The sequence below is a fragment of the Cygnus olor genome, chromosome 7 (genome assembly GCF_009769625.2).
Source record: "Cygnus olor isolate bCygOlo1 chromosome 7, bCygOlo1.pri.v2, whole genome shotgun sequence".
NCBI lineage: Eukaryota > Metazoa > Chordata > Aves > Anseriformes > Anatidae > Cygnus > Cygnus olor.
Window position 1 is genome coordinate 31,901,179 of NC_049175.1, and position 15,318 is coordinate 31,916,496.

The 15,318-nt window shown below is 40.4% G+C and overlaps 1 protein-coding gene and 1 non-coding gene across 3 annotated transcripts in view; both read right to left on the minus strand.

Moving 5' to 3' along the window:
• Positions 1-15,318, minus strand: part of EIF3A (eukaryotic translation initiation factor 3 subunit A) — a 32,995-nt gene that overhangs the window by 3,446 nt on the left and 14,231 nt on the right. Inside the window, exons 10-20 of one of the 2 annotated variants that reach the window (XM_040564580.1) lie at positions 14,809-14,925; positions 14,312-14,497; positions 11,292-11,639; positions 10,656-10,760; positions 9,681-9,794; positions 9,315-9,437; positions 8,257-8,410; positions 7,069-7,253; positions 5,388-5,479; positions 1,731-2,132; positions 1,315-1,700 (exon numbers count right to left, since the gene is read on the minus strand). In XM_040564580.1, coding sequence (XP_040420514.1) covers positions 1,315-1,700; positions 1,731-2,132; positions 5,388-5,479; positions 7,069-7,253; positions 8,257-8,410; positions 9,315-9,437; positions 9,681-9,794; positions 10,656-10,760; positions 11,292-11,639; positions 14,312-14,497; positions 14,809-14,925 — 2,212 coding nt within the window. Of the gene's footprint in view, positions 1-1,314; positions 2,133-5,387; positions 5,480-7,068; positions 7,254-8,256; positions 8,411-9,314; positions 9,438-9,680; positions 9,795-10,655; positions 10,761-11,291; positions 11,640-14,311; positions 14,498-14,808; positions 14,926-15,318 lie in introns of both variants that reach the window. The other variant, XM_040564579.1, reaches the window with a different exon arrangement.
• Positions 15,011-15,143, minus strand: LOC121073608. The gene has a single exon (XR_005821838.1). It is a non-coding gene; the product is annotated as a small nucleolar RNA SNORA19 (small nucleolar RNA).

Sequence of the window (15,318 nt, forward strand, 5' to 3'; positions counted from 1 at the left end):
TCCCTGCCTATAGGCAAAGAATCATTTCCTTCCCACACAGAAACTGCCGATTCAAGTTTTGATCACCTGAGCATCCGACTCAAGATGCTTGTCAGAAGCGTGCACTTCTGAGTGGGAAGCACTGACAAAGCAGCGTAGAAACTGCTTAAATTAAAGACACTAATAAATACCTCACACCAGGACTGCCTGTGTCAGTTTAACACAGAGCTGAATACACCCTGAGTTTTCTGGCTGAAAAATGCCATCACCTCAAAGGTCCTGTGCAAAGCAAGTAGAGGAAGAAGGAAATAGGGTGGTTCGGACTGCAGACTCCTTCCTGAAAATCCACAGCTGAGATGATCTTAGGCAAAGAAATCTGTAAGAACTTACTGCTTTTTAAAGCACTCCTTTAAAAGGGCTGTCATTCACTATGAACCTACACAGTGCACCCTGAAATATCGTTCAGTTATTCATGAATGAGCGTTCTTTATTACACAGCCTTCTTTAAAAAAAATGGGAAGAAGGAGAAAGCTATTGGAGTGCAAATATCATGACATACTATAATTTTGCTACTAGCTTGAATTACAGAATTAATGCCTGCCATAGAGAGTTGATGTGGCAGCTGTAAATATTTAAGTCTGAATAAAAAGAACCAGGAAATCAATCACAACCACATTCAGCTACCACCAACAGTTTTGAACAGAATCAGGAAAGAGGTGTAGCAGTCACCACCCGCAAGACTTCGGACTAGAAATAAATGATCCAAGAATAGGGCAGTAGGGTAATGCAGGTCAGAAGGGGCCTCAGAAGGTCAGCTGGTCTGAACTGCTACTCAGAGCAGGGTTTTCAAAAAAGGTATACAAAAAAGCAAAAAAAAAAAAAGGAATGGTAGGAACAGGAATAGTTTTGTACACTAAAAAATAACAACCTTATCAAAACCAGACCCACCTGAATGATGCATCAAAACCCTTCCTAGCAGGTTACTTTCAGCCAGGGTAGGGAGAGACCAAGGTGTGCTCATCTAGTGATAACGTTTCTCTCCCAAAGCATTAAACTTGTGTATTTTGTTTTTGCATATGGTAAATACCAGCACTACTATGTGACCTTAAGATATCTTCGAGGCGAGCAATAAACGCTGCTGCATTTTGCTGTGTGTGCTTTGTTTGTTTGCTTAATTCAGCCAAACGAAAAGGATTAATTACACCAAGTAACGGAGCGTTCGTATTAGTGCAATTACTGAAGACGTTTTCAGAGATGGTTCTCCTCTGACACCCCCGTTATCGGCTGGGTTAACGCGTGCTTTGGAGGAAAGACGATCGTATTAGGCTATTTTACCTGGTTTCCCAAAGGGCCTCCAGGGACCTGGCCTGGAATCTTCACTGCTGCGCCACGGCCCCCGGTCATCATCTCTCCTGGAGAGCCTGTCGTCGTCCGCGCTGCGCCACGGCCCCCTGTCGTCGTCCAGCCCGCGCCTGGGACCTCTGTCATCATCCAGCCCGCGCCTGGGACCCCGGTCGTCGTCCGCAGCCCGCCAGCTGCCCCTGTCGTCGTCCAGCCCACGCCTGGGCGGCCTGTCGTCATCCAGCACCCTCCTGGGCGGCCTGTCGTCGTCCAGCCCGCGCCTGGGTCCTCTGTCGTCGTCCGCGGCACGCCAGCTGCCCCTGTCGTCATCCAGGCCACGCCGGGGCGGCCTGTCATCATCCAGAGCACGTCGCGGCGGCCTGTCGTCGTCCAGCCCGCGCCTGGGTGGCCTGTCGTCGTCCAGAGCACGCCGGGGAGGCCTGTCGTCGTCCATTCCGCGCCGGGGACCCCTGTCGTCATCTGCAGCCCGCCAGCTCCCTCTGTCATCATCCAGAGCACGCCTGGGCGGCCTGTCCTCATCCAGAGCACGCCTGGGCGGCCTGTCCTCATCCAGAGCACGCCTGGGCGGCCTGTCCTCATCCCCCTCGCGCCGAGGTGGCCTCTCTTCATCCCCTTCGCGCCGAGGTGGCCTGTCCTCGCTCGGTTCCACCGAAGGACGGTCCTTTTCTTCTGCAGCGCCTCGCCGGGGCAGATCGTCCCCTCGTCGGGGCAGGTCATCCCCCCGCCGGGGCAGGTCGTCCCCTCGCCGGAAAGGTCTATCATCATCTCTTGCTTCTCCTCGACGCCAATCTCTACAAAACCACAAGGAATAAGCAAGTAGAAAGTGACATCTAGAAGATGTTTTTAAGTTTTGGAAGAATAAGGGAGGATACAACTACTGCTGAGCTGTGAGATAAAAACAAGACAGTATTAATTTCCATTTAGACTCAAATTGGTTAATATTCTCCTCTAAAAAATCTGCAGATTATTTTGAAGTAACAGATATGTAGAGAAACGTTTATAAAGTTCATATGAACAAATAATTAATTCATAACTAGGTTCTGTTTCACGGTTTTAATTTAAAAGAAAAAACGATTTTAAAATCCTATGACTTTTAAGCTATTATTAATTTTCACTCAGAGGCTGGTGAGGCCCAGGCCCAGGCTGCCCAGAGGAGCTGTGGCTGCCCCATCCCTGGCAGTGCTCAAGGCCAGGCTGGATGGGGCTTTGGGCAGCCTGGGCTGTGGGAGGTGTCCCTGCCATGGCAGGGGGTTGGAACTGGGTGGACTTTAAGGTCCCTGCCAACCCAAACCATTCCATATTTCTCTGATAATCTCATTTTTAAACTATTATTTGCAGATGGAATGACTCCTCTGTTTTTAGATTTTTCCCCTCATGTGACAGTTTTGGAGTTCATATATCAGATTCTATCCTTTCCTGCTTGGAACTTTCACAACTCCCACTTGAAAAGTTTACTGAAACTGCGCCAAACAGCATCGGATAAGCAAAATACAGAACATGTGCAACCTGCCTGCACGATACTCCGTAGGAGACATCTCAGAGAAACAACCACCCAGGGATGCCTTAATATAAAGGACATAACGGAACGGTACTGGTAGCAATGCAATCTAGTTCCTGCCATACACCCCGTGTTTCAGCAGCCTCTACAAGTGCTATATGCAGAGATCTTCCAGAGCTGGGGGCATGCTGACGGCTTTTCCAAATTAGACAGAAACATACTGGGAAAGTTCACCGCAGAGTGTTTACCGCTGTTACAGGTTTCTAACTTTATTTTTTTGTTGCTTCTCTTAACTCAGCCACAAATAGCAGAGGCATGAGGTCAACTCTCCTTTTCTATTTACTTTGGCTTAATACTGCTATCAGCAAATGCTTACGTGCTTCTAGACAAGAAGTAACTCTAATGAGCTGTGCTGAGGTCTGGCAGCCTGCAGCACTGCCCTGCCCCTCTCGGTGACTTCGTTAGTTCTAGCTATGCTAGATCTACATTAGCTGCCAGTTCACTGTTCCAACAAATGCCCAGTTCCTCAGAGCACTGCAAGGATTTTCTGTGATCTAGAGAGAAAACAAGAGGTACCACCATAACATGACTTTTTCTGCTAAAACAACCAGATTTTAGTTAACTCCTACATAGGAAATGTTCACATCTTAGCAATGACTTTCCCTTACAAAACTTCCTATCTACCACAGCAAGATCAATAGTTTCATTTCCCTCTCTTGCTTCTTACAGCTAACTACTGTTCTTGCACACTGAAGGATCCAAGTCACTACTTCCAGTCCAGCTGTGAAAAAGCCAGTGCTGTCCAAGAGACAGACAGCATTATATATCACAACAAAGCTAGCTGCCTGAGACAGCCAGTCCTTGCTGACCTCTTCTGTATTTCTGTCATTTGGTTTTGCTTGTAACTGGAGTCATGGTTTGGAAAAGACTGAGAGCACTGAAACGTGCCGATCACCTGGAATGCGGTGCTCTGGGGATGGCTGCACAGGACAGCTGGCTGCTTCACGACTGCCAGGACCTGCGTGCTAGCTTTGCAGACAACTTTTAGCTGCAAATTAAATCTCATTCCCTGTCCTCTATGCCTCTGCCTTTTTTCCTTCTAGGGCTAAACTCCAACTGAAGTTCTATGAGGGGCTTCTAAAGAATGCAGAAGTACACCCTTCTGCAGTTATGCCTGAGCATCGCCGTTTATTTTTGTTAGCTTTCTAAGCTGGGAAAAAGGAAATAACTGAGAAAGGTTCCATTTTACTTAAAATGCCGTAGAGATGATTTAAATTCTTTTCAGTATTTTAGTAAAAGGCAAAAGGAAATCCATAGTATGCCTAATTTTTCCTCCTCAGCAGCCACTCAGCTCAATTTGGGCGGAAGCTGAGTAATAACAAAGATAACACTTCTTCAGAAAAACTTGAATATATGATTGGAAAGTGAATGCGTCACCAGCATCGTTCTGTTGTGAAAAAAATGTATCACACTGAAGCATATAAACAGATGCGTTACAAGTAGTTAAATGCTTCACCTGGGAGTTTCATCCCATTTTTGATTTTGTGATTGGAGAAAAAGGGAACTGCTACCAAGAAGGGCAGCACAGCTTTTAAAGAAAGAACGAAACACTGTTTTGTTTATCAAAAGATCATACTTTTCCAATACGTTAAAATAAATTACTAGAGAGGGATACAGTAAATTGGTTTCCTTCCACTGCAGTCAGAGTAAGCTGTAACGGATTGAAATTGCTGCACTGGAAATTAAGGTTAAACACTTATAAATATCTAATCTGTAAGGCTAATTAAGCAATAAAACATACTGCCAATCAGAGCAAGCAGTATTTTCATCAGCACAGGCTTTTAAAAACAGTTGTATGTGCATCATCAGAAATAGTTTATGCACAATTCATTCTGTTGTGGAGCAGAAGGATGAACAAATTTTAAAGACCTTTTCCTCTAAAACCATATAAACAGTCTTTGTTATCACTGAATATATCCAAAACACCTAAAAAGCATAGATGTGAACAAGCACCTAAAAAAAGGTGCAAAGTACTTTCAAAATATTCTTTCTTCAGAAAACCTTCCTTCTCTGTTCAACAGTCTTTCAGAACTTAGTTTCAGTTTATGGCCCACATTTTTTGCTCTGTGAGCCATTCTGGGCTTTCAAGACACTGAATTTTGACTTTTACCTTTCTTAAATATTATTCTCAGCTTTCTAAATGGAAAATCTCAAACAGTTCCATCATCCAGGAACTCTATCTGTTCGTTATCTTTCCTAGATCTGCACTTATACAACTGACACCAATGTCTGAGTGGGACGCAACCTTTTAAATTAAAAAAGAAACCAAGTAAGCAAGTTTATCAGATGCAGAAGGCCTTCAGCCAGCCTCCATGTGTCTAACCTAAGTAAAAGAGGAACGTTAGCTGAATCGGTTCCAAGATAAAATCTCCCATTTTGAGATTCTAACAAAGCAATCAGAGGGTAACCTGCAGAAATGCAGAGGCATTCAGTTAGTGCAGCGTTAGTAATCCAAAGGGAGCCTCCACATACTGAGCCCAGTAATTACCTTTCCACTGGAGCTCGTCGCCATTCGGATTCCGTCTCACCACCTCTTCTCCAGGAGCTTTCAGACTCCCCTCTATCACCCCAACGAGATTCCTGTATATATCAAAGAAAATTAGGAACATCCTTTTGTATACATTAGAATAAAGATTTTCAGCATGTAAGTTACACTGTTCAGAGCAAGCTGTGCCATTAAAAACTCAGTTGTTACACTGTAGAGAATACTAAACTACCAGGAGGTTGAGTAACTGAAGTATGGTCTTAACCAACTATGTTGTTTGTGGCTGTTTTAAAACATGATCCCTTTGTGCCACACATTTTACTAACGGTAGGATGCACGTGAAATTAATACACTCAAATGTTTATGAACAAGCTTATGAATGACAGCTTCAGTGAGCCAGAGCTACCAGCTGATGACACAAAGACATTAAGAGTTTCACCTTCCTGCTGTGTTACAGCAGTAGAAATTATTTAAAAAAAAAAATCTTTGTTTTGTGCTTTCTAATCACATCAGAAAATGTGACTGAATAAACTGTAAGCTCTATGCAGCAGAGACCGTTTTATTCTGGGTTTATATAGCACTGAACACGGGACCTCAAGGCATTCACACAAATGCTTAGATACAAGACAAAGCAATAATTTTTTTTTAAATAAAGGTAGAGCACCTCTGCCCGTTGCTGGGTACAGAGAATGGCTTTAAATTATTTCTTATGGAGATATTTATTCCTAAATTCCACCCTAAGCAGCAAATGAGGTAAATTAGGTAAACCACGCAAACTAACATTTCAAATAATCACACATTTAAAACGGGGTTTTCCAGTTTGCTACTGCTCTTTGAAAAATGTTTTCATTTGACAAAGTTTATGGTTCAATATGGGGAGATACACAAGTAGGGCAAGATCTCGCATTCACTACTCCGAGTGTATATCTAAACGTTTTTGATAATCTTCTTGTGTAAATGACCCCAACAAACACGGGCGAACAAAGAATTCCAAAACTGCAAGTGGCATTGTTCAAGTGGTACAGAGATCTTTCTCAGAACTTAAGTCAGCTTTTCCATATAGTCAAGTGCCCATGGCTAAGAATACCTCTTCTGTAGAAAAATACCAGTGATAATACAGTCTATCAGGTAAACAATCATCAAAACAATTTCTACAAGCTCTGATTGCTTGTTTTCACAGTGCTACTCAACGAGGCATTCATTGAACAAGGACAATGGCTATGGTGGGTGAAATTTAAAACTAGCTCTCTTATTGATAACGATCAAAAAAGCAGGAGTTTAGAAGGCTTGTAGTACTCAGTTCTATTTCTAAAATCATTAAAGATTTTATCTGCAAAATAACTTTGTCTCCCATTGGATTGGGATAATGACATTCCCAAATACTTGTACTTGTAAAAGGGAAGTCACTTTTTTTTTTTTTTTTTAATTTTATTGCATAATTCGTTATTCATTCATCAGGTCTTTATTCTTTAGTTTTTGAACAACCTGGTGATTTGGTAGTTTCTTTGCTTTACTTTATTACAGATCCCAATAAGGAGCTGTAAGGGACACTAATAATTAAATATTAGTCACTTGTGCCACAACTTATTTTTTTTAACCTCTTATTTTTGTGTTGCCAACTTTTTCCAAATCATCTACAGAAAAAAGAGCAGTCAAGAAAACACACCTGCATCTATTTACCTACCTTTCTTGAAAATGGGTCATCCAGACCTCTTCGTTCTTCTTCTCGACGACGCTCTCTTTCTTCTATCTCCATTTCTCTTTGACGTTTCTTCTTTTCTAGTTCTTCCAGTTTTTTGACACGTTCTTGGTATTCACGCTGTTCCTGCTCACGTTTCTCCCGCTCTATGCGTTCCTTCTCCTCACGCTCTGCAGAGTTGGAAGAATAAGAAGAACGTATTATGAATTACATTACTTTGCTATATCCAAAGAAAGGTTACAAAACACAATCCCTTCCATTTCCCTTTAAAAATAAAAAATAAAAATCCAAGTAAGCATTACACAAGACATGTTTAACCACATAATCTATTTTCTGGAAGTATCCTAACTCCAAGGCAATAGGAAAAGAACCCTTGATATATTCATGACCCTGACACCTCAAACAATAGCTGCTAGCTAGGACAGTAAGAAAGACATTCCAATACCTACGTGTTACTTACTTACACACACAGACCACAAAAATGCCACCTAAAGTATCAGTAACTACATCAAGTATGGTAGGGGATCTCTTTCTTAGAAGAGGGCAAAGAAAAAGTCAGCTAGTATGATCATAAGATTGATATCCAGGACCTCTGGATTTATTTATTCCTTTTAAACTATTGTGTGATCATGAACTCAAACACACACTGAAAAAATCTTAGTTGCAATCCAAGTTACAAGTAGGACAGAAATTTACCTCAGGTTACTTATCACCTCTTCTGAAAGCTCTGAAATGGGCTACTGGAGAAAACGGTTCACAAAGCAATTTGCATGAGTTGTTTACAAGTCTTGGGTTCTTGATCTGCCACCAGTATTCCCCTTCTACTCTTTCAGATGTGTACAAAGAAAGGGTCAGAACGCAAGTTAAATGAGTAAAATCAAAGATTTGATTTTTCATTAGCCTCCCTTTTACGTTATCTCCTCCTTTATTCATGTCTGAGGGAACGCGAGGGCAGGGAGCACTCATTTGCTTTCATTTTTCCTTTCCCCTGTAATGCTCTGCCTTCATCTCTATGCTGTACAAGCGTGCATTCAGAAGGTGTACTAGGTAAAATGCAAAGGTAGAATAACAGCAACTAAAGGAGCCTTTACCACTGACTGAAGATTAGAAGACTTCCTCCAATACTGTGGAAACAGGAAAATCAGAAAAGAAAATAATATCCTCAAATCATACCTTTAAGCAGTTGTTCTTCTCGTAACCTTTGCTCTTCTTCCTCCTTTTCTCTGTAGTAAGTGATGCGTCTTTCTTCTTTACGTTGTTTCTTGCGTTCCTCCAAACGATTACGCCTCTCTTCTGCTAGCCTTTCCTGGAACTGTTTGAGTTTATCCTGAAATACAGAAAACACACTTGAAACCACCAGAACTGTAATGTTTAAGAGGTGGACAATTATACAGATTGTTAAATAAAGTTGTAGGGAAAAATAAACTAACTGCAATGTATTTCTGTTTACCATTTTAAGCTTCTTCTGCAGCAAATTTGGTATAAGGGAACATACTCCTACTTATAAGACAGAGCACGTACAACTTCAGTCCTGTGTTTGCATTTTTAAGGAAAGTAAATACATTACCTGGTTACTGACCTCAATACCTATAGCAGAGAATCATATACAGTTACTTATACACAGATTTTTTTCCCCCCCCAACCAGTTCTTACTGCAACATAGCCAAATAATCAAAGCTACCGGTCTCAGAAAACAGACTTTTCAAAAAGCAGAGCAAGAAACAAAGGCCTTGTTCTTTCCCTACCCTCTTGGTCTAATTTATTAAATTTAGCAAACATAAAACATAATTTGAAGTACCAAATACTTGGACTATCAAAATAACTTTCAAATTCAAAGAAAAAGATAAAAACGAGGCAAGTATTTCTATGTATTTCTCAGCTTCTGTATTATTGTAAGTATACTGTAACCACAGTAAGTCCAAGTACTTCTAGAGATACAGCTGGCTGCTCATATGGTACCCGATAATCTCTTACTAATTGCATTTAAAAAAAAAAAAAGCTTTTAGGTACTCATTTTCCACATAAGCTGTCTCAGAAGTTGCCATAAATTGTAAGTAGTAATACCTCGGAATGGGTGCAAGAATATAGATATTTTAGTCAAAGCAGTAAGTTATAATTCTGAGCCACTGTAGATTCTAATTTGTTTGTAATTTTCATGAAGAATCACTGGGTCACAAGTTGCGTTCCTAAATTTGGAGCAACATTTGATTACAATACCATTTACCACGTACCTCATAAACTGTTCGTCGCGAGGCTTTGAGCCTGGCTTCAAATAAATCTCTATCCTCCAACATCCTTGAGAGTCTGTTCTTATGCTCAAGGGCTTTCTCACGCTCCAACTGCAAAGTGGTGATCTAAAAATAGATAAGAAAAAGTTATATAGTAAGATTTTACTTCAGATATTTGCATTCAGTCTACCTCAGTCACTACTCAAATTATCTTGTCCTCTTTTAGACCCAAGCCTAAAGAGGCTGCTGCCCACTGGCACAATACAATTGGAAAACTAACAATTGGGTTGAGCCAGGAAAAAGACAGTGCCAAACTGCCATTTTTTATTCACAGCTAACAGATTTTATCACCTGAATAAAAATTCTTACCCTTTCCTCTTCCTGTTGCTCCCACAGCTCCATATCACGTACTCTCTGTTCCTCATAGGCAGTCTTTATTAAAGGAATTTCTTCTAAGCGCTTTGCCCGTTCGAAATAGTCAATCTAAATAAAGATAGCATACCTTTAGAATGTCATAATGCAAAGAAATGTGGAACACAATCATCAACATCTCCTAAAAAAAACAGCATCTGGAAAGTTCTCCAATATATCTTTGTTACATAACCACACCGGACCAGCTCAAAGCCGCATCTAACTAAAGACCTGGCTCGAGCACTGGCAATTAAGCACATTCCTAGGAAAGGATGCAGTAGACGCAGGCATATGTACCATACTCCTCCTAGTCTAGTCTCAGCATCACCAATTTTCAGCTCCCCCTCACAACAAATTAACTGGCATCACGTTCACAACTTTCTAGCACCAAGTCAGTTTCCCGTGAACTGAATTACCAACAGTGTGGTATAACCTCTGGTTCTTTCTTGAAAAGATGTGGAAGCCCTGGGTTAGTTTCACCTCGCACAGGCTGTATATTTTTATTTACTCTGGCAGGACATTCCTCACACTTACAATTATACAAGTTACAGGCAGATCCTCTTCCGCAAGCTAGGACTCTTATCAAGGGATTTTCCTCTGCTTCAGTAAGGAATAATACAATTAATAATTTAGCTCCTGTAGTGGCCTCACCTTCTCCTGGCATTTCATCCTCTCTGAAGACTTTCCAATTACAAGTTTTCCCAAATACAACCCAGTTCACACACGACTTAAGGGCCCAGTTTCAAATCAACTCCAATAAATATAACAAATTTGTGCATCAATCCTAGAAACTCGGTTGGTTTGTAACGCACTTACTTTTTAGCTTCAAACATTTAAAAAATGGTATTCAAAATGTTAATACATACACACACTCGAGTTCACAACCACTCACTAAAACGTTGCATACAGCTTTGTACCCTTAGTAGTTTATACCTTTTTCTCCTGATTCTTCAGACGTTCCTGGAGTTCCTTCTTTTCTTTCTCCAGCTGTTCAACTTGTTTAGCCATAATGAAGTCAGGATCCAATTCTTCAAGATCCTACAGCCAAGTAAAGTTATCAATACAAAATAAACATTTTTTGTCACAAATGCAGATTTAGTTATTTACTTAAGCCTCTGCAGATTTCCCCGTAACTTTAAAAAAAATGCATCAGAAGCATTCTCAGTCTCTTCTCCTCTCTTCTGGGTAACTTTTATTTCATTTTTAAAGCTCTGTAAAGCATTTGTATCCTGATTTTTAATTGAGACACAGTCCAGATACAACAAAATGGGATCTGAAGGTCACTTTCATATATCAGATACTGTTTCACCAACAAGGAGGGGGAGAGGGAAGGAGGAATAAAAACAGCTGGATTTCATTCCTTCAGGTAAAATAAATCCCATCCAAATTCAGTATTAAGGCTCAACTTACATTACTGAGCAACTTAAACATTTAAGTGCCAAACTGGCATTCTGAATTCTAGGTGACTGTAAGACCAATTACAGTATTAAACTACTAAAAACCATGAAATTCAATCAGCCTAAGAAAAAAAGACAAAATTACTCAATGCTTCGCTAATAAGTTGCCTACCTCAATATCGATATCTTTAAATGCTTTGGCTCCCAGTTCAGTCTTCTTAATCTGCTCCAAGCGCTCCCGAACAGTCTTCTTTTTGATTTGTTCATGTTCTTGCAGGATACGTTCCTTTTCTCTCTCCTTTGCCTCCTGGCGCAGTCTCTCTTCCTCAGCTTTCCGGACTTTTTGTAATTCTGCTTCACGCTGTTCCAGTTCTTCTTTTTCGCGCTGAATGTTTAAACTTTCAAGACGCTCTTTTCTTTCCTCTATAGTTTGACGACGTGCAAGAATACGCTGATGCTCCTTCCTCGAATTCTTTAAGAAGGCAGTGACTGCCAGCTGATGCTGTTCTTCCTTCTCTTGCTGAATTTAAATTATGAATAAGACAGTGATGAATGTAGCATCTCTTTAAAAAGGCAGAAAGCATAGCAAATGCTTCTCAAAGAAATCTCAATTTATTTTATTCCCCAAACTTGCTAACTGCATGGAAATGCGACTGTAATGGCAAATCTACTCACTCCTCCACATGGCATAAAAGGTAGCATCAACCAACAGAACCACGTGCAAACGGAGTCAAAAGCTGTCTGTATCAGACAATGTCTGGCAGTACCTATTTTAGGTGTGGTATTTTCACACTTCGTTCAGAAATACTGCACATATATATGCTAGTGATAGGTAAGACTCACTACCTGAAAGAGATGGGGGGAACCCATCTGGTTTCTCTCTACATGGAGCACTACATGTAGCGTATTTCATAGAATCAGGGAATCATTTTGGTTGGAAGAGACCCTTCACATCATCAACCACCACAAACTCCTGTGTTGTTAATGTGCTTAGGTTTTGTTTTAGAGCCATTTTAATTAAATTATGAAAAGCACCTGATTGCATATAGACCCTTCTTTAAGCCTCCTTCTGACCACCCCACAATTCTGCTCCAAAGCTGTCTATACGCTCTTTGTAGAGATTCACACCCTGCACATGACGAGGTCTAACTGCGCTGGCTGAGGGTGCTGCCCATTTTAACCACACCAGCAAGCACCAAACACTGCAGCCTAATCAGCTCACAGCAAGCACTCAGTCCTGCTGTTCCTGAAATGTGAGTTAGCTCAGAGGTATTTTTAGTAGTCTGCCCCTTCCACGGCATTAAACAATAACGCTGGAACATCCCCACTTTGTTGCAGATCTACAAGCACTTAAAGATAAATGAGGGTGCCAGAAACACAAAAATAAAAAGCTTCAGATGAAATTAATGACTTTGTAAATTGTGATAAATTTGACAAAATTAGGAGTTTTTATCCACTTGAAGAGTCACATTTTTATCTGAATAGTAGAGAATAAAGATATCCGTTTGTTCTAAAGCTTCTCCAATCCCATAGATCAATATTAAATACTAGTAATTATGCTAGCACTATCAAGCACGTTATCAAGTTTGTCTTATTCGACTAATCATACTGACACGTCAGGTAGAAGACCACCTGTCATTTCTATCTATTAAAGATAAAATATGCTTTATTTGCATTTTATTTAAACCAACAATTCATATGAATAAAACTCTTTTTAGGGGAAAACCTACATGAAATATTCTGATCTTAAACACTACGAAACAACTAACAAACGTTCAAGCTAACACAAGCAAGCTAGTATTTGGTGTCTTGATACAGTCCTACTTTGTGTGCTTATATTTCAGGAATATAATTTACTATTTCCAACTTGGACAGAGCATCCAATATGGACATCTTGCTGTCAGCCTTTTTTCTGATAAAATTGTTTTCTGTATTTGCTAAACAATCTTTCGTTCATAAGCATGTAGCAAAGGAAAGAAATTACCCCTGCTCTTTTAAGAGAAGTGAAGGTTTAAACTTGCCACAACCAAAGCACGCTGGCAATCCCAGCGTGACTCAGACCTCGCTCCTACAGGGCTCTGTAGAACCTGAAATGTGAGCTGAGCTCACCAGTGAGTCCGACCTTGAGTCCAACAGCCCCAGTGAGAGGGAAAGACAAGTCAGTTCTTCAGTTGTGGGATCTTTGGTTCGTGTTTTTAGATTCCACTATGAAGTCACATTACAGGTTTCTTAAAACACCAATTTCTCCAGAAAGAAAAAAAGGCAACAGAGCAGCAGGCTCTAGATTTTCAAAAAACGCACGCAAAATTTTAAACAAGCCTTAGCTCTGCAGACCCACCTATGGCTAAGTTATTACTTGGTATATTCTAAACTTGATATGTAAAAAACAGCAATTTAAATTCATGCCTCTTGTGTACTTTCTGACATTATTTTAGTTATGACCAAATACTAACTAGCTGGGTGCATTTAGGAACCATTCTCTGCTCTTCAGAAGCATAAAAACACTTGTAGAAGAAAAAAACGTCAAAAAAAATGGAGACATCTAACGTGAGAGAGCACATTCATGAAAATAAGTTATTAAAAAGTGTCAAGTTCTTAGCTTACATTTCTACCTAATGCACAATGTATTAAATGGAGCTCATTATTGACAAACGGTGTCAGAGATCATTATCACAATGCTCTGAAAGGGAAGCAGCACACTTCTGAAAATAAGCAAATATACCAAAGCACCAACCTGTCTACTCAGATCCTTGCAGCGTCCCATTAAATTAATCATTAGATAGCTCAGTGCCTTTCCTATGTCAAGGAAAGGCAAACCAAGCGACTTCTTGGCGTAATATTCAAGTATGATCTCACAACTCCAAAACAAATTTATCTTGCTACAGCAGAAAACTTATTAGAACAGTCATGCAACAGATGCAGAAGGATATCTGGTCATTTAAAAGTGTATTAATGCTACACTGCATTTGTATATGTTAACACCTCAAGGAGAAAGTATTTGTTCTGAAGAGAGGGGACCCCAGTAACAATATCATTACCACTGCACAGAAAGCAGATTACTGGAATTAGCAGCAGATCCGACAAGCCAAAACTAATAAAAGGCTGCATAAGGGCGACTGGTACACATCACACAACACACTTGGGGGAATGTCAGGACTCGTCAATGTTTTCAGAAGATTTAGGATTACTCACCAGCAAGTGAGGAGGCTTAATGACCGCAAGAGCCTTAGCCAGAGCTGAGGACATCGCAGTCAATTGATTTCTAATTTGCTCAGAAGGCATGCTTTGTAGCTGAGGGCCCAGTGGAGCATCTTCTCTAGTACAGTAATTCAAATCCGAGCCAAAACTCAATGTCCGGGTAGTATGGTCGAGGCGAACCTTTGAAAAAAAAAGTGTGAAAGATAAAATAGGACTGTATTATTTATTGCTTTTAAATGCTTTCTCTGTTGCTCTGCCTATGACCAACGGAGGTCAACAAAGCAGAAATTAATTTAAAAAACGTTTCTCAAACTAAGGGAAATGCCAAATTAGAAGAAGAAAAATAGCACTGAATAAAATTCTGCTTATTTTCCATGTTTTATTTTTTTTTTAAAATCACTATCTTCCTTGTGTTTGATTTCTACCAGCTAGTTTTCATTCAACGTAATACCCATGAATCCACTTCACAGAAGCACTTTGACAGCACTTACCTGCAAGTCACAATGTCTGGCTGCATCGACAATACTACGTTCCAGCTGGAAAGCATCAACAAAAGGAACCAGGGTAGCCAGACGAGAAAATTCAATGCTTTGATAAATCTGGGCCACCTATATATGACAAGGAACATTAGGGTTTTCTTTCAGTACTGTATTCAAACGTAACTGAAGATTAAAAGCCATTCCCGCATGGCTTCTTTGTATAAAGGAGACTGGCAGCAGTAGCTACACACAGCTATGCTGCTAATTAGCCTTTACGGATTTCTTTAGCACACCAGAAATAACACTGCTCATCACTTATAAGGAAAGCAGGTCAATGAAATGTGCATTTCAGAGAACACCTAGACAAAAAAAGAAACACACCCAAACCTTATTCCAAAAAGCTTTAAGACACGACGAATTACCTTAAATAAAGCTTCATAGATCTGTCACAAAGAAACGCTAGGCAAAAGACTGCGTCACTGTATTCAACCACTATTACGTACAGTTACTTTGGCTGTACCT